Source organism: Oncorhynchus clarkii, unplaced genomic scaffold, assembly GCF_045791955.1.
Source record: "Oncorhynchus clarkii lewisi isolate Uvic-CL-2024 unplaced genomic scaffold, UVic_Ocla_1.0 unplaced_contig_3646_pilon_pilon, whole genome shotgun sequence".
In the NCBI taxonomy this organism is placed as follows: domain Eukaryota; kingdom Metazoa; phylum Chordata; class Actinopteri; order Salmoniformes; family Salmonidae; genus Oncorhynchus; species Oncorhynchus clarkii.
Genome location: NW_027258703.1, coordinates 35,861 through 58,560, shown reverse-complemented (window position 1 = coordinate 58,560; position 22,700 = coordinate 35,861). Strand labels below are relative to the sequence as shown.

General features: G+C 43.1%; 1 protein-coding gene across 1 annotated transcript; it reads right to left on the bottom strand.

The window, feature by feature from the left end:
• Positions 1-6,632: 6,632 nt before the first annotated feature.
• Positions 6,633-22,251, bottom strand: LOC139398214 (regulator of G-protein signaling 7-like). Its single transcript, XM_071144339.1, has 5 exons — positions 22,162-22,251; positions 17,636-17,687; positions 8,842-8,906; positions 7,355-7,431; positions 6,633-6,825 (listed from the first exon to the last, which is right to left on the bottom strand). The coding sequence occupies exons 1-5, from the start codon at positions 22,240-22,242 to the stop codon at positions 6,696-6,698; spliced, it is 405 nt and encodes a 134-aa protein (XP_071000440.1). The 5' UTR covers positions 22,243-22,251; the 3' UTR covers positions 6,633-6,695.
• Between the last annotated feature and the right edge of the window lie 449 nt (positions 22,252-22,700).

Sequence of the window (22,700 nt, the reverse complement as noted above, 5' to 3'; positions counted from 1 at the left end):
GTAAGGAAACATAGAATCAAATTTTTTTGGGGGGGGTTACCAGTTGCACATTTCAGATCACCAGTTGCACATTTCAGATCACCAGTTGCACGGAGGAAAATCGTTACTTTTGACTTTGACTTTTGACTTCCTATGACATCATATTGCAAATGGACAAAACATATGCCTTATGCACAAGTAAAACAAAAACAATTATGATAATACAAGTTGACAAAGGTAAACATATTAACATAACATAAAACATATTGCAAATGCACAGTGACTTTGAAAAAGTAAGGAAACATAAACAAATGGACATAATGAAATCATAATTTTTTTTTTCGGTTACCAGTTGCACGCGCATTTGCAATATGATTCTATAGTGAAAAAACATCACCAAATTGACATGATGAAATCAACACAACGAGTGATGGAAATGAACAACTATTACTGCCCGGCCGTCCCGAGTTCATCAGTTCAGTCAATTTTGGCCCCAAAAAAATTGACTTTTGACTTCCTATGAAATCATATTGCAAATGGACAAATCATATTCCTTATGCACAAGTAAAAAAAATAAATTATGATAATAACATTTTACAAAAGTGTATTCATACACTTCTTACACATGATTAATTGTCTTAAAATCGAAAGAATTTTGAAAAACGGTCCAGAAAGCACTTTTTTAAGGGTGTGTGAAGTTTTTTATAAAATTTTGACATTTTTGACTTTTGACTTTTGACTTCCTATGAAATCATATTCCAAATGGAGAAAACATATGCCTTATGCACAAGTAAAAAAAAAAAAATAATGATAATAAAGTATGACTAAAGTATGTTGATAAAGTTCTTATACATGTGTAATTGACATAAAAATTGAAAGAATTTTGAAAAACGGTCCAGAAAGCACTTTTTTCAGGATGTGTGGAGTTTTTTTTACCAAATTTTGACATTTTTGACTTTTGACTTCCTATGAAATCATATTGCAAATGGACAAAACATAGCCTTATGCGCATGTAATAAAAATAAAACAAAATATGATAACAAAATTGGACAAAAGTATATTCATACAGTTCTTACACATGTGTAATTGACAAAAAAATCGAAAGAATTTCGAAAAAAGGCCCAGAAAGCACTTTTTTAAGGGGTGAAAAGTTTTTGGAAAAAAAATCATTTTTTAAAAATTTTGCTTTTGGATGTTGACTTGGGTTGCATTTCCAATATGAAAAACCCAGGTGGAGCGCACTCGCCCCCTGTTGGATTTTTGAAGTGTTACAATTGGCAATTGCCATATGGCATTTGCCATATACTTTGCACGAATCAACGCCGCTTTGGGTGGTATTGGACATCGTGTACATGGTTTGTCCAATGCCAATATCTTGCCATTCATTTTTGTCCAATTCAGGGGGGTATTCCCTTACAGTAGTGTGTCTCCTAATGTCCCATTAGGCCAATAACACTACTGACTGAACACCAGGGAGTCAGACGGTCCTCATCTCCAACAGTACGTCCCATTAGGCCAATAACACTACTGACTGAACACCAGGGAGTCAGACGGTCCTCATCTCCAACAGTATGTCCCATTAGACCAATAACACTACTGACTGAACACCAGGGAGTCAGACGGTCCTCATCTCCAACAGTATGTCCCATTAGACCAATAACACTACTGACTGAACACCAGGGAGTCAGACGGTCCTCATCTCCAACAGTATGTCCCATTAGACCAATAACACTACTGACTGAACACCAGGGAGTAAGACGGTCCTCGTCTCCAACAGTACGTCCCATTAGGCCAATAACACTACTGACTGAACACCAGGGAGTCAGACGGTCCTCATCTCCAACAGTACGTCCCATTAGGCCAATAACACTACTGACTGAACACCAGGGAGTCAGACGGTCCTCGTCTAGAACAGTACGTCCCATTAGGCCAAAAACACTACTGACTGAACACCAGGGAGTCAGACGGTCCTCGTCTCCAACAGTCCAGGGAGTCAGACGGTCCTCATCTCCAACAGTCCAGGGAGTCAGACGGTCCTCATCTCCAACAGTTCAGGGAGTCAGACGGTCCTCATCTCCAACAGTCCAGGGAGTCAGACGGTCCTCATCTCCAACAATCCAGGGAGTGAGACGGTCCTCATCTCCAACAGTCCAGGGAGTCAGACGGTCCTCGTCTCCAATAGTCCAGGGAGTCAGACGGTCCTCATCTCCAACAGTTCAGGGAGTCAGACGGTCCTCATCTCCAACAGTCCAGGGAGTCAGACGGTCCTCATCTCCAACAGTCCAGGGAGTCAGACGGTCCTCATCTCCAACAGTCCAGGGAGTCAGACGGTCCTCATCTTCAACAGTCCTGGGAGTCAGACGGTCCTCGTCTCCAACAGTCCAGGGAGTCAGACGGTCCTCATCTCCAACAGTCCAGGGAGTCAGACGGTCCTCATCTCCAACAGTCCAGGGAGTCAGACGGTCCTCGTCTCCAACAGTCCAGGGAGTCAGACGGTCCTCGTCTCCAACAGTCCAGGGAGTCAGACGGTCCTCATCTCCAACAGTCCAGGGAGTTAGTTGGGAGATACTGAGAATTCGTCTTTGGGTCACAAATGGCACCCTATTGCCTATATAGATCCCTTTTAACCAGGGCCCATAGGGTGCCATTTGGGACACAACACCTTACTTGATGTGATGGGGAAATTAGTTTCTGTCTGGCTGCAGCGTTGTCTGATTTGAAGGACATTAAACACATCCAAAGGTGGTTAAATGCTTGGGAAGGTTTATCTGGCCCCTTAATACCACTGTCTACTATTCAAGCAGATTGGTGAACATTTAAGAGATAATGGCCAAGATGCCGGTGTTTTGGAGGATATATTGTCAACGGGTGTTAAGATTCGGCCCACCCTGTTACATAAACTGGAACGGCGAACACCAAATACCTGGTTTCACACTGTTTTAATTCTTTCACCACTAGCGAGTCAGGCTAGCCTGGGTACCAGTCTGTTTGGGCTATCGTTCCACTCCTTGTCATGCCAAACATAAAGTATGACGCAGAGTACACAGAGTGGAATGTTAACACAAAACAGGTCTGTATTTCAGGCGTTCAGGTGTTAAAACCCCGAGCTCCTGAATTAAGCCTCTCGTTGGCCCTGGGAGAGACAACAAATGTGCAGCTTTTAACTACTGAGGTGGGCTACCATGCTCTGCCTCAGCCCGACCCCATTGTCCTGTGGTTACTGCTGAGTGAGGCTACCATGCTCTGCCTCAGCCCGACCCCATTGTCCAGTAGGCTACTGCTGAGGTAGGCTACCATGCTCTGCCTCAGCCCGACCCCATTGTCCAGTGGTTACTGCTGAGGTACGCTACCATCCCCTGCCTTATCCCGACTCCATTGTCCAGTAGGTTACTGCTGAGGTAGGCTACCATCCCCTGCCTCAGCCCAACCCCATTTTCCAGTGACAGAGGCCACTTTATACCTTTGTGTTAGGGACCAGGTTGCCAGGAAACTCAGTCAGCTGACCTGCTAAGTCAATCCCAGGCCCTATCCGGTGGGGTAACAGACCCCTACTCCTGCCTGTTCTTTAGTTGGACACGGGGGTGCAGTGAGACAACAGGTCAGAAGAACTCTGTACCACCTCAACACAACTCACTACTGGTCCCTTCCTACAAGGACAATAACTCTGCACACCCTCATCACAACTCACTACTGGTCCCTTCCTACGAGGACAAGAACTCTGCATCAACACAACTCACTACTGGTCCCTTCCTACAAGGACAAGAACTCTGCACACCCTCATCACAACTCACAACTGGTCCCTTCCTACAAGGACAATAACTCTGCACCACCTCAACACAACTCACTACTGGTCCCTTCCTACAAGGACAAGGACACTGCATGAACACAACTCACTACTGGTCTCTTCCTACAAGGACAAGAACTCTGCACCACCTCAACACAACTCACTACTGGTCCCTTCCTACAAGGACAAGAACTCTGCATCAACACAACTCACTACTGGTCCCTTCCTACAAGGACGAGAACTCTGCATCAACACAACTCACTACTGGTCTCTTCCTACAAGGACAAGAACTCTGCACCACCTCAACACAACTCACTACTGGTCCCTTCCTACAAGGACAAGAACTCTGCATCAACACAACTCACTACTGGTCCCTTCCTACAAGGACAAGGACTCTGCCTCAACACAACTCACTACTGGTCCCTTCCTACAAGGACAAGAACTCTGCACCACCACAACACAACTCACTACCAGTCCCTTTCTACAAGGACAAGAACTCTGCATCAACACAACTCACTACTGGTCCCTTCCTACAAGGACAAGGACTCTGCATCAACACAACTCACTACTGGTCCCTTCCTACGAGGACAAGCCTCCACCCTGGATCTGTGTGTTAGTGCATAACTGACAACATAAGAACTTACAGTGAAATGCTGACTGACCAGCCCTTACCCAAAAATGCAGTTCAAGAATGAGTTAATCAAATATTCACTTTAGTTTATTTAGTAAGTCTTTTCTTAACTCTATTTCTTGAACAGCACTGATGGTTAAGGGATTGTAATTATGTATTTCACTGTGAAGTCTACATCTGTTGGTTAAGGGCTGGTCAGTCAGCATTTCACTGTGAGGTCTCCACCTGTTGGTTAAGGGCTGGTCAGTCAGCATTTCACTGTGAGGTCTACACCTGTTGGTTAAGGGCTGGTCAGTCAGCATTTCACTGCGAGGTCTACACCTGTTGGTTAAGGGCTGGTCAGTCAGCATTTCACTGTGAGGTCTACACCTGTTGGTTAAGGGCTGGTCAGTCAGCATTTCACTGCGAGGTCTACACCTGTTGGTTAAGGGCTGGTCAGTCAGCATTTCACTGTGAGGTCTACACCTGTTGGTTACAGGCTGGTCAGTCAGCATTTCACTAAGATTAGCTGTTGTATTCGGCACACGTGACAAATATAATTTGATTTAATTTAATTTAATACCTCTTAGGGCCAGGGGGCAGTGTTCGGAAGTTCGGATGAATGACGTGCCCAAAGTAAACTGCCTGTTACTCAGGCCCAGAAGCTAGGATATGCATATAGTTGCATTGGATAACATTGGATAGAAAACACTCTGACGTTTCTAAAACTGTTAAAATAATTTCTGTGAGTAGAACAGAACTGATATGGCAGGCAAAAGTATTTTGGTGTGGGGCGCCGTCCTCAGATAATCGCATGGTATGCTTTTGCCGTAAAGCCTTTTTGAAATCTGACAACACGGCTGGATTAACAAGAAGTTAAGCTTTTAAATAATGTATGACACTTGTATTTTTATGAATGTTTAATAATTACGATTTTGTAATTTGAATTTGGCGCTCTCCAGCTTCACTGGATGTTGTCGATTTTGATCCCGCTAGCGGGATCCCTGCGCTAAGCTAATATATGTTTATACGCCTCAATCAATGTTAATATTGCTGTTACTTCATACACGTGTACTAGCCAACTGCAACCTTATTTATCTGTCCCTTTTGTCATAGTTTGTTGCTACTCTATATATTCAGACCATGAGGTAAATCTCTCTCCATTACTATGAGCCAAGATGACCGTTGTCATAGTTCGTGGCTACTCTACATGTTCAGACCATGAGGTAAATCTCTCTCCATTACTACGAGCCAAGATGGCCGCCAGCCCGGCATGGCTGTTGTCATAGTTTGTGGCTACTAAGATGGCTGCTGTTCACCTATTTGCATGTTAGCCATAGCATGTCAACCGATTAGCCGCTAACCATAGTGCTAATGTTGCATGCTGGTCTATAGCCTGAGGCCTACTAGCCCTCCACTGTACACACCGTGTGCTACAATCCACAGCCTGTGGCCTACTAGACTAGCATGCTAGCTTACCACTGTTTCTCATGCTAGATGACCCTGTTCTTACTGTGTGCTAGGTTAGCCTCTGTACATAGTGTGGTTATGTTGTGTGCCATGCTCTGCTTATTAGCCCAGTGCTATTAACCTCTATATGCTACTGCCTAGCTATCACTGCTATATGCTACTGCCTAGCTATCACTGCTATATGCTGCTGCCTAGCTATCACTGCTATATGCTACTGCCTAGCTATCACTGCTATATGCTACTGCCTAGCTATCACTGCTATATGCTGCTGCCTAGCTATCACTGCTATATGCTACTGCCTAGCTATCACTGCTATATGCTACTGCCTAGCTATCACTGCTATATGCTACTGCCTAGCTATCACTGCTATATGCTGCTGCATAGCTATCCCTGCTATATGCTACTGCCTAGCTATCCCTGCTATATGCTACTGCCTAGCTATCACTGCTACATGGTACTGCCTAGCTATCACTGCTATATGCTACTGCCTAGCTATCACTGCTATATGCTACTGCCTAGCTATCACTGCTATATGCTATCACTGCTATATCACTCTGGACACAACACAGTATCTCTCTCTGAACACAACACAATGTATCACTCTGAACACAACACAGTGTATCACTCTGAACACAACACAGTGTATCACTCTGAACACAACACAGTGTATCACTCTGAACACAACACAGTGTATCACTCTGAACACAACACAGTGCATCACTCTCTGAGCACAACACAGTGTATCACTCTCTGAGCACAACACAGTGCATCACTCTCTGAGCACAACACAGTGTAACACTCTCTGAACACAACACAGTGTAACACTCTCTGAACACAACACAGTGTATCTCTCTAAACATGGTCTGTGGTGACAGGGAAACAGAAAGGTTGTATTCTTACCACTGGTCTGTGTACGTCCCAGAAAGCTCTCTCTTGACTGTCCAGAATCTTCCTCTCAATTTTGTCTCTCTTCTTGTCAACTCTGTGTTAAAGGATAGAGGTGGACACCTTGTAACACAGACGTCCCATCATTCATTTAGTTACAGATGTAGGTTCTTCTTTTGATCACCCTGTCGCACAAAAGTCAAATGTGTAGTGTATTTGCGGTTTAAAAAGGCTTCTGAAGTTTGTATTTTTCACTTAGAAATTTCAGACTTGATTTTTGATACAAAACATGTATCAACCTTTGCAAACATGTTCATTATTTATAATCCACAGAATAATGTATATTTCCTGTTGCTGCAGGATAAGTTTCCTGCTGTAGCAAACGGGCTCAAATTAAGATCCTTCATCTGTATACTCCTCTCCTCTCCTCCCCCTCCTCTCCTCTCCTCCCCCTCCCCTCCTCTCCTCCCCTCCCCATCTCTCTCCTCTCCTCTCCTCTTCTCTTCTCTCTTCTCCTCTCGTCTCCCCACCTCTCCTCTCCTCTCCTCCTCAAATAGCACCCATAGCAGTGCACTGTGTAGGGGATAGGGTGCCATTTGAGACGCTAGATTGGAGGAGATACTTACTTTGCTTGTGCTTCAGCTTGCATAAATATAAACTCCCATTTCCTGGCGAACGCTCTCTGTAGTCTGGCTAAGCTCTCCTGAAACACAAAGGAACATACACACACCTAGTGTCTTATAGTTTCACTACCTCTTACATAAAACATGCCTCTGAGGGGATAAATACAGTTGTTTTTAAACAGTAGTTAACTGCTTTCCAAGCAGCCTTGTCTCCATCGAATGGTGGGACTGGTTGATTGTTCTTTACACTCGGATAGAAACGACTGATACAGTAGAATAGAGGAGGAGAAGGGAAAAGGTGGAGGGAGGAGGGAGTAGGAGGAAGGAGGAAGGGGAGGTGAAGAGAGGGAGGGAAGAGGTGGGAGGAGGGTGGAGGGAGAAGGTGGAGGGAGAAGGTGGAGGTGGGAGAGGAGGGGGAGGGAAGAGGTGGGGGGGAGGGAGGGAAGAGGTGGGAGGGAGGGAGGGAGGGAAGAGGTGGGAGGAGGAGGAGGGAGGGAAGAGGTGGGAGGAGGAGGAGGAGGGAGGGAAGAGGTGGGAGGGAGGGAGGAGGAGGAGGGAGGGAAGAGGTGGGAGGGAGGGAGGAGGAGGGGGAGGGAAGAGGTGGGGGGGAGGGAGGGAAGAGGTGGGAGGGAGGGAGGGAGGGAGGGAAGAGGTGGGAGGAGGAGGGAGGGAAGAGGTGGGAGAGGAGGGGGAGGAGGAGGGAGGGAAGAGGTGGGAGGGGGAGGGAGGGAGGGAAGAGGTGGGAGGAGGAGGAGGAGGAGGAGGGAGGGAAGAGGTGGGAGGGAGGGGGAGGAGGAGGGAGGGAAGAGGTGGGAGGGGGAGGGAGGGAGGGAAGAGGTGGGAGGGGGAGGGGAGGGAGGGAAGAGGTGGGAGGAGGAGGAGGAGGAGGGAGGGAAGAGGTGGGAGGAGGAGGAGGAGGGAGGGAAGAGGTGGGAGGAGGAGGAGGAGGGAGGGAAGAGGTGGGAGGAGGAGGAGGGAGGGAAGAGGTGGGAGGAGGAGGAGGGAGGGAAGAGGTGGGAGGAGGAGGAGGGAGGGAAGAGGTGGGAGGAGGAGGAGGGAGGGAAGAGGTGGGAGGGAGGGAGGGAAGAGGTGGGAGGAGGAGGAGGTGGGAGGGAAGAGGTGGGAGGAGGAGGAGGGAGGGAAGAGGTGGGAGGAGGAGGAGGTGGGAGGGAAGAGGTGGGAGGAGGAGGGAGGGAGGGAAGAGGTGGGAGGAGGAGGAGGAGGGAGGGAAGAGGTGGGAAGAGGAGGAGGAGGGAGGGAAGAGGTGGGAGGAGGAGGAGGAGGGAGGGAAGAGGTGGGAGGAGGAGGAGGAGGGAGGGAAGAGGTGGGAGGAGGAGGAGGGAGGGAAGAGGTGGGAGGGAGGGAGGAGGAGGAGGGAGGGAAGAGGTGGGAGGAGGAGGAGGCAGGGAAGAGGTGGGAGGGAGGGAGGAGGAGGAGGGAGGGAAGAGGTGGGAGGAGGAGGAGGAGGCAGGGAAGAGGTGGGACCTTACAGCTTCGTAGTCAGCCAGCTCCAGGCGGGCTTTGTTTTGCATTGTTCTTTTGCAGAGGTAAACAGCTGAAAGAGACAGAGGGGAAAAACAGTTCGTCAGAGAACAGTCAGCAGAAACAGTCAGTCAGAAAACAGTCAATTAGTGAGAAACAGTCAATTAGTCAGAGAGCAGAAACAGTTAGTCAGAGAACAGTCAATTAGTGAGAAACAGTCAATTAGTCAGAGAGCAGAAACAGTTAGTCAGATAAGTCAGAGAACAGTCAGCAGAAACAGTCAATTAGTGAGAAACAGTCAATTAGTCGGAAACAATAAGTCAGAGAGCAGAAACAGTTAGTCAGAGAACAGTCAGAGAACAGTCAGCAGAAACAGTCAGTCAGGAGAAATATTGTGTTATAGACATGCTACCCTGCTGTCCCGACCTCTGCATTGCTTTCTGTTTGGGGTTTTAGGCTGGGTTTCTGTACAGCACTTTGAGATATCAGCTGATGTACGAAGGGCTTTATAAATACATTTGATTTGATTTTGATTTGATCTATCCCCAAGCTATCCTACAGTCCACTTCATCTATCCCCAAGCTATCCTACAATCCACATCATCTATCCCCAAGCTATCCTACAATCCACATCATCTATCCCCAAGCTATCCTACAGTCCACTTCATCTATCCCCAAGCTATCCTACAGTCCACTTCATCTATCCCCAAGCTATCCTACAGTCCACGTCATCTATCCCCAAGCTATCCTACAATCCACATCATCTATCCCCAAGCTATCCTACAGTCCACTTCATCTATCCCCAAGCTATCCTACAGTCCACTTCATCTATCCCCAAGCTATCCTACAGTCCACGTCATCTATCCCCAAGCTATCCTACAATCCACATCATCTATCCCCAAGCTATCCTACAGTCCACTTCATCTATCCCCAAGCTATCCTATTGTCCACTTCATCTATCCCCAAGCTATCCTACAGTCCACTTCATCTATCCCCAAGCTATCCTACAGTCCACTTCATCTATCCCCAAGCTATCCTACAGTCCACTTCATCTATCCCCAAGCTATCCTACAGTCCACTTCATCTATCCCCAAGCTATCCTACAGTCCACTTCATCTATCCCCAAGCTATCCTACAGTCCACTTCATCTATCCCCAAGCTATCCTACAGTCCACTTCATCGTTCGCCAAGCTATCCTACAGTCCACTTCATCGTTCGCCAAGCTATCCTACAGTCCACATCATCTATCCCCAAGCTATCCTACAGTCCACTTCATCTATCCCCAAGCTATCCTACAGTCCACTTCATCTATCCCCAAGCTATCCTACAGTCCATCTATCCCCAAGCTATCCTACAGTCCACCTCATCTATCCCCAAGCTATCCTACAGTCCACTTCATCTATCCCCAAGCTATCCTACAGTCCACTTCATCTATCCCCAAGCTATCCTACAGTCCATCTATCCCCAAGCTATCCTACAGTCCACCTCATCTATCCCCAAGCTATCCTACAGTCCACTTCATCTATCCCCAAGCTATCCTACAGTCCACTTCATCTATCCCCAAGCTATCCTACAGTCCACTTCATCGTTCGCCAAGCTATCCTACAGTTCACTTCATCTATCCCCAAGCTATCCTACAGTCCACCTCATCTATCCCCAAGCTATCCTACAGTCCACTTCATCTATCCCCAAGCTATCCTACAGTCCATCTATCCCCAAGCTATCCTACAGTCCACCTCATCTATCCCCAAGCTATCCTACAGTCCACTTCATCTATCCCCAAGCTATCCTACAGTCCACTTCATCTATCCCCAAGCTATCCTACAGTCCACTTCATCGTTCGCCAAGCTATCCTACAGTCCACTTCATCTATCCCCAAGCTATCCTACAGTCCACTTCATCTATCCCCAAGCTATCCTTCAGTCCATCTATCCCCAAGCTATCCTACAGTCCATCTATCCCCAAGCTATCCTACAGTCCATCTATCCCCAAGCTATCCTACAGTCCATCTATCCCCAAGCTATCCTACAGTCCACTTCATAAGATATTACAGTTTTTAATATCTTATTTTTCGTCGTGGCTGAACGACAACACGGATAATATAGAGCTGGCTGGGTTTTCCTGCATCGGCAGGACAGAGCAGCAACGTCTGGTAAGATGAAGGGCTGGGGTGTGTGTCAATTTATCAATAACAGCTGGTGCGCAATGTCATATATTAAGGAAGTCTGGAGGTATTGCTCGCCTGAGGTAGAGTACCGCATGATAAGCTGTAGACCACACTATCATACATAGAGAGTTCTCATCTATATTATTCGTAGCCATCTTTTTACCACCACAAACTGATGCTGGCGCTAAGACCGCACTCAACCAGCTGTACAAGGCCATAATCAAACAAGAAAATGCTCACCCTGAAGCGGCGCTCCTAGTGGCCGGGGATTTTAATGCAGGCAAACTTTTTACCTCATTTCTACCAGCATGTCATGCAACCAAAGGAAAAAACTCTAGACTACCTTTACTCCACAAACAGAGGTGCATACACAGTTATCCCTCGCCCTCCATTTGGCAAATCTGACCATAACTCTATCTTCCTGCTTACAAGCAAACACTAACGCAGGAAGTACCAGTGACTCGCTCAATACGGAAGTGGTCAGTTGACGCGGATGCTACGCTACAGGACTGTTTTGCAGCACAGACTGGAATATGTTCTGGGATTCATCCAATGGTATTGAGGAGTATACCACCTCAGTCACCGGCTTCATCAATAAGTGCATCGACAACGTCGTCCCCACAGTGACCGTACATACAGTGGGGAAAAAAAGTATTTAGTCAGCCACCAATTGTGCAAGTTCTCCCACTTAAAAAGATGAGAGAGGCCTGTAATTTTCATCATAGGTACACTTCAACTATGACAGACAAAATGAGAAAAACAGGATTTTTTATTTATTTATTTGCAAATTATGGTGGAAAATAAGTATTTGGTCAATAACAAAAATTTATCTCAATACTTTGTTATATACCTTTGTTGGCAAACGTTTTCTGTAAGTCTTCACAAGGTTTTCACACTCTGTTGCTGGTATTTTGGCCCATTCCTCCATGCAGATCTCCTCTAGAGCAGTGATGTTTTGGGGCTGTTGCTGGGCAACACAGAGTTTCAACTCCCTCCAAAGAAAGAAGCATTTTTTCTTAAGGCCACCAGACTGTTAAATAGCCATCACTAGGCGGCTTCCACCCGGTTACGTAATCCTGCTCATTAGAGGCTGCTGACCCATATGCATTAACTTGAAATCACTGGCCACTTTAATAATGGAACACTTTAATAATGTTTACATATTTTTGCTTTACTTATCTCATATGTAAATACTGTATTCTATTCTACTGTATTTTAGTCAATGCCACTCTGACATTGCTCATCCTAATATTCATATATTACTTAATTCCATTATTTTACTTTTAGGTTGTGTGTATTGTTGTGAATTGTTAGATATTGCTGCACTGTTGGAGCTACAAACACAAGCATTTAGTCAGATACTACTGCACTGTTGGAGCTAGGAACACAAGCATTTAGTCAGATATTACTCCACTGTTGGAGCTAGGAACACAAGCATTTTGCTACAATAACATCTGCTAAACACGTGTATGTGACAAATGAAATTAGATTTAGTTTGACAGACAGGGTTTTGGTTAATTGGTTTCCTGGTTGTGTACCAGACAGGAAACAGACAGACGGGGTATTGGTTTATTGGTTTCCTGGTTGTATACCAGACAGGAAACAGACAGACAGGGTAATGCTTTATTGGTGTTATACCAGATAGGAAACAGACAGACAGGGAATTGGTTTATTGGTTTCCTGGTTGTATACCAGATAGGAAACAGACAGACAGGGTAATGCTTTATTGGTGTTATACCAGATAGGAAACAGACAGACAGGGTATTGGTTTATTGGTTTCCTGGTTGTGTACCAGACAGGAAACAGACAGACGGGGTATTGGTTTTTTGGTGTTATACCAGACAGGAAACAGACAGACAGGGTAATGGTTTATTGGTTTCCTGGTTGTATACCAGACAGGAAACAGACAGACAGGGTAACGGTTTATTGGTTTCCTGGTTGTATACCAGACAGGAAACAGACCGACGGGGTAATGGTTTATTGGTTTCCTGGTTGTATACCAGACAGGAAACAGACAGACAGGGTAACGGTTTATTGGTTTCCTGGTTGTATACCAGATAGGAAACAGACAGACAGGGTAATGGTTTATTGGTGTTATACCAGACAGGAAACAGACAGACAGGGTAATGGTTTATTGGTTTCCTGGTTATATATCAGATGGAAACAGACAGACAGGGTTTTGGTTTATTGGTTTCCTGGTTATATATCAGATAGGAAACAGACAGACAGGGTAATGGTTTATTGGTTTCCTGGTTATATATCAGATGGAAACAGACAGACAGGGTAATGGTTTATTGGTTTCCTGGTTATATATCAGATAGGAAACAGACAGACAGGGTAATGGTTTATTGGTTTCCTGGTTATATATCAGATGGAAACAGACAGACAGGGTTTTGATTTATTGGTTTCCTGGTTGTATACCAGATGGAAACAGAGGGACAGGGTTTTGATTTATTGGTTTCCTGGTTGTATACCAGATGGAAACAGAGGGACAGGGTTTTGATTTATTGGTGTTATACCAGACAGGAAACAGACAGACAGGGTAATGGTTTATTGGTGTTATACCAGATAGGAAACAGACAGACAGGGTTTTGGTTTATTGGTGTTATACCAGATAGGAAACAGACAGACAGGGTTTTGATTTATTGGTTTCCTGGTTGTATACCAGATGGAAACAGACAGACAGGGTTTTGATTTATTGGTTTCCTGGTTGTATACCAGATGGAAACAGAGGGACAGGGTTTTGATTTATTGGTGTTATACCAGACAGGAAACAGACAGACAGGGTAATGGTTTATTGGTGTTATACCGGACAGGAAACAGACAGACAGGGTAATGGTTTATTGGTTTCCTGGTTGTATACCAGATAGGAAACAGAACGATAGGGTAATGGTTTATTGGTTTCCTGGTTGTGTTCCAGACAGGGTAATGGTTTATTGGTTTCCTGGTTGTATACCAGATAGGAAACAGACAGATAGGGTAATGGTTTATTGGTTTCCTGGTTGTGTTCCAGACAGGGTAATGGTTTATTGGTTTCCTGGTTGTATACCAGATAGGAAACAGACAGACAGACAGGGTATTGGTTTATTGGTGTTATACCAGACAGGAAACAGACAGACAGGGTAATGGTTTATTGGTTTCCTGGTTGTATACCAGATAGGAAACAGACAGACAGACAGGGTATTGGTTTATTGGTGTTATACCAGACAGGAAACAGACAGACAGGGTAATGGTTTATTGGTTTCCTGGTTATATATCAGATGGAAACAGACAGACAGGGTTTTGGTTTATTGGTTTCCTGGTTTTATACCAGATAAGAAACAGAGACAGGGTTTTGATTTATTGGTTTCCTGGTTGTATACCAGATAGGAAACAGACAGACAGGGTAATGGTTTATTGGTTTCCTGGTTGTATACCAGATAGGAAACAGACAGACAGGGTAATGGTTTATTGGTTTCCTGGTTGTATACCAGATAGGAAACAGACAGATAGGGTAATGGTTTATTGGTTTCCTGGTTGTGTTCCAGACAGGAAATAGACAGACAGGGTAACGGTTTATTGGTTTCCTGGTTGTATACCAGATAGGAAACAGACAGATAGGGTAATGGTTTATTGGTTTCCTGGTTGTATACCAGATAGGAAACAGACAGACAGGGTAATGGTTTATTGGTTTCCTGGTTGTATACCAGATAGGAAACAGACAGATAGGGTAATGGTTTATTGGTTTCCTGGTTGTGTTCCAGACAGGGTAATGGTTTCCTGGTTGTATACCAGATAGGAAACAGACAGACAGGGTATTGGTTTATTGGTGTTATAAAAGACAGGAAACAGACAGGCAGGGTTTTGGTTTCCTGGTTGTATACCAGATGGAAACAGACAGACAGGATTTTGATTTATTGGTTTCCTGGTTGTATACCAGATAGGAAACAGAACGATAGGGTAATGGTTTATCGGTTTCCTGGTTGTATACCAGACAGGAAACAGACAGACAGGGTAATGGTTTATTGGTTTCCTGGTTGTATACCAGACAGGAAACAGACAGACAGGGTAATGGTTTATTGGTTTCCTGGTTGTATACCAGATAGGAAACAGACAGACAGGGTAATGGTTTATTGGTTTCCTGGTTGTATACCAGATAGGAAACAGAACGATAGGATAATGGTTTATTGGTTTCCTGGTTGTATACCAGATACAGTGCCTTGCGAAAGTATTCGGCCCCCTTGAACTTTGCGACCTTTTGCCACATTTCAGGCTTCAAACATAAAGATATAAAACTGTATTTTTTGTGAAGAATCAACAACAAGTGGGACACAATCATGAAGTGGAACGACATTTAGTGGATATTTCAAACTTTTTTAACAAATCAAAAACTGAAAAATTGGGCGTGCAAAATTATTCAGCCCCTTTACTTTCAGTGCAGCAAACTCTCTCCAGAAGTTCAGTGAGGATCTCTGAATGATCCAATGTTGACCTAAATGACTAATGATGATAAATACAATCCACCTGTGTGTAATCAAGTCTCCGTATCAATGCACCTGCACTGTGATAGTCTCAGAGGTCCGTTAAAAGCGCAGAGAGCATCATGAAGAACAAGGAACACACCAGGCAGGTCCGAGATACTGTTGTGAAGAAGTTTAAAGCCGGATTTGGATACAAAAATATTTCCCAAGCTTTAAACATCCCAAGGAGCACTGTGCAAGCGATAATATTGAAATGGAAGGAGTATCAGACCACTGCAAATCTACCAAGACCTGGCCGTCCCTCTAAACTTTCAGCTCATACAAGGAGAAGACTGATCAGAGATGCAGCCAAGAGGCCCATGATCACTCTGGATGAACTGCAGAGATCTACAGCTGAGGTGGGAGACTCTGTCCATAGGACAACAATCAGTCGTATATTGCACAAATCTGGCCTTTATGGAAGAGTGGCAAGAAGAAAGCCATTTCTTAAAGATATCCATAAAAAGTGTCGTTTAAAGTTTGCCACAAGCCACCTGGGAGACACACCAAACATGTGGAAAAAGGTGCTCTGGTCAGATGAAACCAAAATTGAACTTTTTGGCAACAATGCAAAACGTTATGTTTGGCGTAAAAGCAACACAGCTGAACACACCATCCCCACTGTCAAACATGGTGGTGGCAGCATCATGGTTTGGGCCTGCTTTTCTTCAGCAGGGACAGGGAAGATGGTTAAAATTGATGGGAAGATGGATGTAGCCAAATACAGGACCATTCTGGAAGAAAACCTGATGGAGTCTGCAAAAGACCTGAGACTGGGACGGAGATTTGTCTTCCAACAAGACAATGATCCAAAACATAAAGCAAAATCTACAATGGAATGGTTCAATAATAAACATATCCAGGTGTTAGAATGGCCAAGTCAAAGTCCAGACCTGACTCCAATCGAGAATCTGTGGAAAGAACTGAAAACTGCTGTTCACAAATGCTCTCCATCCAACCTCACTGAGCTCGAGCTGTTTTGCAAGGAGGAATGGGAAAAAATTTCAGTCTCTCGATGTGCAAAACTGATAGAGACATACCCCAAGCGACTTACAGCTGTAATCGCAGCAAAAGGTGGCGCTACAAAGTATTAACTTAAGGGGGCTGAATAATTTTGCACGCCCAATTTTTCAGTTTTTGATTTGTTAAAAAAGTTTGAAATATCCAATAAATGTTGTTCCACTTCATGATTGTGTCCCACTTGTTGTTGATTCTTCACAAAAAATACAGTTTTATATCTTTATGTTTGGAGCCTGAAATGTGGCAAAAGGTCGCAAAGTTCAAGGGGGCCGAATACTTTCGCAAGGCACTGTAGGAAACAGACAGATAGGGTAATGGTTTATTGGTTTCCTGGTTGTGTACCAGACAGGAAATAGACAGATAGGGTAATGGTTTATTGGTTTCCTGGTTGTGTACCAGACAGGAAATAGACAGATAGGGTAATGGTTTATTGGTTTCCTGGTTGTATACCAGATAGGAAACAGACAGATAGGGTAATGGTTTATTGGTTTCCTGGTTGTATACCAGACAGGAAATAGACAGATAGGGTAATGGTTTATTGGTTTCCTGGTTGTGTACCAGACAGGGTAATGGTTTATTGGTTTCCTGGTTGTGTTCCAGACAGGAAACAGACAGACAGGGTAATGGTTTATTGGTGTCCTGGTTGTATACCAGATAGGAAACAGACAGACAGGGTAATGGTTTATTGGTGTCCTGGTTGTGTACCAGACAGGGTAATGGTTTATTGGTGTCCTGGTTGTGTTCCAGACAGGGTAATGGTTTATTGGTGTGCTGGTTGTATACCAGACAGTGTCATGTAAACTGTATACCAGTAAACTGAATATTGTTCAGCTGCAGCTGACTGGAGCCCTGGGCCGATTTACCGCAGAACAGAGAGCAGAGCACAGAAGAACAGAGCAGAGCAGAACAGAGCAGAACAGAGAAGAACAGAGAATAACAGAGAAGAACAGAGCAGAACAGAGCAGAACACAGAAGAATAGAACAGAGCAGAACAGAATAGAACAGAACAGCCTGGATTTACCGGCCTGGACAGTGGTTTAATGTGTGTGTGTGTGTGTGTGTGTGTGACAATTAGGTGATTTAGGTCATAGTCTGCTGTATTGTCTGCTGTACTCACCATAGTCTGTGTTCTCAGGTTCCCAACAGTTAGATGGCCAGAAGTAGGGAGTCTGGGAGTGGGAGAGAGGGAGAGAGTGAGGGAGGGAGGGAGGGAGGGAGGGAGGGAGGGAGAGAGAGAGTGAGGGAGAGAGAGAGTGAGGGAGGGAGGGAGGGAGGGAGGGAGGGAGGGAGGGAGGGAGGGAAAAGGGAAAAGGGAAAAGGGAAATCAGTGAAGAACAAACACCATTGTGAATACAACCCATATTTAAGTTGATTTATTTTCCCGTTTATGTAATTTAACCATTTGCACATTATTACAAAACTGTATATAAACATAATATGTCATTTGACATGTCTTTATTATTTTGGAACTTCTGTGAGTGTAATGTTTACTGTTCATTTTTATTGTTTATTTCACTTACATGTTTCCCAAGCCAATGAATTGAATTGAGAGGAATAAAGTGTGAGCGAGAGAGAGAGCATGGTGAAATGATTCTAATAGACCCTCTATGGACCCATATGATGCTAATAGACTCTCTATGGACCCATATGATTCCAACAGACTCTCTATAGACCCATATGATTCTAATAGACCCTCTATGGACCCATATGATTCTAATAGACCCTCTATGGACCCATATGATTCCAACAGACTCTCTATAGACCCATATGATTCTAATAGACCCTCTATGGACCCATATGATTCCAACAGACTCTCTATGGACTCATATGATTCCAACAGACTCTCTATGGACCAATATGATTCTCAAAGACTCTCTATAGACCCATATGTGGGAACTCCTTCAAGACTGTTGGAAAAGCATTCCAGGTGAAGCTGGTTGAGAGAATGCAAAGAGAGTGCAAAGCTGTCATCAAGGCAAAGGGTGGCTATTTGGAAGAATCTCAAATATAAAATATATTTTGATTTCTTTAACTCTTTTGGTTACACCATGATTCCATACATTTTATTTCATAGTTCTGATGTCATCACTTATTTTACAATGTAGAAAATAGTCAGAATAAAGTAAAACCAGAAGAGGAATTCGGAGAGAGTGACAGTACTCGCTGACTGACACCCTACAGGTGATATTATACTGTAACTACAGAGCTCATTGACAGCTGCCGTTTGTTTGGCTGTCTACTGCAGCTGTCTGAAGGGTCTGTGACGAGCTCGTCAATCAGAGTAGAACAGAACAGTGTTTAACAGAGAGAGAGAATCAGTCAGACACTGGAGTCAACCACGTGGCTAGAATACTAGCTGTTGTTTCCATAGTGGAACATTCAGGATATTTAACCAGATCACTTGTTTCAGATCATTTCTGTTATTTCTAAGATCACCCATGAATTAAGGATATTTTTATGTTTTCAATATTGTTCTGTAAACTTTCCCTATAGTTTATACCTGATCTGTAAACAGCACCTATAGTTTATACCTGATCTGTAAACAGCACCTATAGTTTATACCTGATCTGTAAACAGCACCTATAGTTTATACCTGATCTGTAAACAGCACCTATAGTTTATACCTGATCTGTAAACAGCACCTATAGTTTATACCTGATCTGTAAACAGCACCTATAGTTTATACCTGATCTGTAAACAGCACCTATAATTTATACCTGATCTGTAAACAGCACCTATAGTTTATACCTGATCTGTAAACAGCACCTATAGTTTATACCTGATCTGTAAACAGCACCTATAGTTTATACCTGATCTGTAAACAGCACCTATAGTTTATACCTGATCTGTAAACAGCACCTATAGTTTATACCTGATCTGTAAACAGCACCTATAATTTATACCTGATCTGTAAACAGCACCTATAGTTTATACCTGATCTGTAAACAGCACCTATAGTTTATACCTGATCTGTAAACAGCACCTATAGTTTATACCTGATCTGTAAACAGCACCTATAGTTTATACCTGATCTGTAAACAGCACCTATAGTTTATACCTGATCTGTAAACAGCACCTATAGTTTATACCTGATCTGTAAACAGCACCTATAATTTATACCTGATCTGTAAACAGCACCTATAGTTTATACCTGATCTGTAAACAGCACCTATAGTTTATACCTGATCTGTAAACAGCACCTATAGTTTATACCTGATCTGTAAACAGCACCTATAGTTTATACCTGATCTGTAAACAGCACCTATCGTTTATACCTGATCTGTAAACATTAGCTATAGTTTATACCTGATCTGTAAACAGCACCTATAGTTTATACCTGATCTGTAAACAGCACCTATAGTTTATACCTGATCTGTAAACAGCACCTATAGTTTATACCTGATCTGTAAACAGCACCTATAGTTTATACCTGATCTGTAAACATTAGCTATAGTTTATACCTGATCTGTAAACAGCACCTATAGTTTATACCTGATCTGTAAACAGCACCTATAGTTTATACCGGCTGTGTTACTCTATCAAAGCATTAGTTGGCTGTATTAATAGAATACTGTGGTTTCAGGTATGAAGATAATATTAGATAAACTGAAGGGATATGTGTTTTGTACAGTACTGGATGTTTCTTCTGTCTCTACATCCTACTGGGAAAGTGTTCTGTTAGTAGATGAGTGTTTGACTGGTTCAATTACTACAGTAGAAGTTGATCTTATCTTAGTAACTGAAACCTGTAGACGTTGATCTTATCTTAGTAACTGAAACCTGTAGACGTTGATCTTATCTTAGTAACTGAAACCTGTAGACGTTGGTCTTATCTTAGTAACTGAAACCTGTAGACGTTGGTCTTATCTTAGTAACTGAAACCTGTAGATGTTGGTCTTATCTTGGTAACTGAAACCTGTAGACGTTGATCTTATCTTAGTAACTGAAACCTGTAGATGTTGATCTTATCTTAGTAACTGAAACCTGTAGACGTTGATCTTATCTTAGTAACTGAAACCTGTAGACGTTGATCTTATCTTAGTAACTGAAACCTGTAGACGTTGGTCTTATCTTAGTAACTGAAACCTGTAGACGTTGGTCTTATCTTAGTAACTGAAACCTGTAGACGTTGGTCTTATCTTAGTAACTGAAACCTGTAGACGTTGATCTTATCTTAGTAACTGAAACCTGTAGACGTTGGTCTTATCTTAGTAACTGAAACCTGTAGACGTTGGTCTTATCTTAGTAACTGAAACCTGTAGACGTTGATCTTATCTTTGTACCTGAAACCTGTAGAAGTTGGTCTTATCTTAGTAACTGAAACCTGTAGACGTTGGTCTTATCTTAGTAACTGAAACCTGTAGATGTTGATCTTATCTTAGTAACTGAAACCTGTAGACGTTGGTCTTATCTTAGTAACTGAAACCTGTAGACGTTGGTCTTATCTTAGTAACTGAAACCTGTAGATGTTGGTCTTATCTTGGTAACTGAAACCTGTAGACGTTGATCTTATCTTAGTAACTGAAACCTGTAGACGTTGATCTTATCTTAGTAACTGAAACCTGTAGACGTTGATCTTATCTTAGTAACTGAAACCTGTAGACGTTGATCTTATCTTAGTAACTGAAACCTGTAGACGTTGGTCTTATCTTAGTAACTGAAACCTGTAGACGTTGGTCTTATCTTAGTAACTGAAACCTGTAGACGTTGATCTTATCTTAGTAACTGAAACCTGTAGACGTTGATCTTATCTTAGTAACTGAAACCTGTAGACGTTGGTCTTATCTTAGTAACTGAAACCTGTAGACGTTGGTCTTATCTTGGTAACTGAAACCTGTAGACGTTGATCTTATCTTAGTAACTGAAACCTGTAGACGTTGGTCTTATCTTAGTAACTGAAACCTGTAGACGTTGGTCTTATCTTAGTAACTGAAACCTGTAGACGTTGATCTTATCTTAGTAACTGAAACCTGTAGACGTTGATCTTATCTTTGTACCTGAAACCTGTAGATGTTGGTCTTATCTTAGTAACTGAAACCTGTAGACGTTGGTCTTATCTTAGTAACTGAAACCTGTAGATGTTGATCTTATCTTAGTAACTGAAACCTGTAGACGTTGGTCTTATCTTAGTAACTGAAACCTGTAGACGTTGGTCTTATCTTAGTAACTGAAACCTGTAGATGTTGGTCTTATCTTGGTAACTGAAACCTGTAGACGTTGATCTTATCTTAGTAACTGAAACCTGTAGACGTTGATCTTATCTTAGTAACTGAAACCTGTAGACATTGATCTTATCTTAGTAACTGAAACCTGTAGACGTTGGTCTTATCTTAGTAACTGAAACCTGTAGACGTTGGTCTTATCTTAGTAACTGAAACCTGTAGACGTTGATCTTATCTTAGTAACTGAAACCTGTAGACGTTGATCTTATCTTTGTACCTGAAACCTGTAGATGTTGGTCTTATCTTAGTAACTGAAACCTGTAGACGTTGATCTTATCTTAGTAACTGAAACCTGTAGACGTTGGTCTTATCTTAGTAACTGAAACCTGTAGACGTTGATCTTATCTTAGTAACTGAAACCTGTAGACGTTGGTCTTATCTTAGTAACTGAGACCTGTAGCCGTTGATCTTATCTTTGTACCTGAAACCTGTAGAAGGTTCCATCGTCCTTCAGTGTGAGCACATGGTCTGAGATGGGGAAGAAGTAGCCGTGGGCTGCCATCAGAGTGCCAAGGTGGAGTGCTTCTACTGTAACACACAAAAAAAAAATATTCAACAACAACATCAACAATAACAACAACATCATCAATAACATCATCAACAATAACAGCAACATCAACAATAACAACATATTCAACAACATCATCAACAATAACATCTTCAACAATAACAACATATTCAACAACAACATCATCAACAATAACAACATCTCCATCATCCATCATCAATCTCTACTGCTAAACAACATCATCAACAATAACAACAACAACATCTCCATCATCAATCTCCACTGCTAAACAACATCATCAACAATAACAACAACAACATCTCCATCATCCATCATCAATCTCCACTGCTAAACAACATCATTAACAATAACAACAACAACATCTCCATCATCCATCATCAATCTCCACTGCTAAACAACCATCAACAATAACAACAACAACATCTCCATCA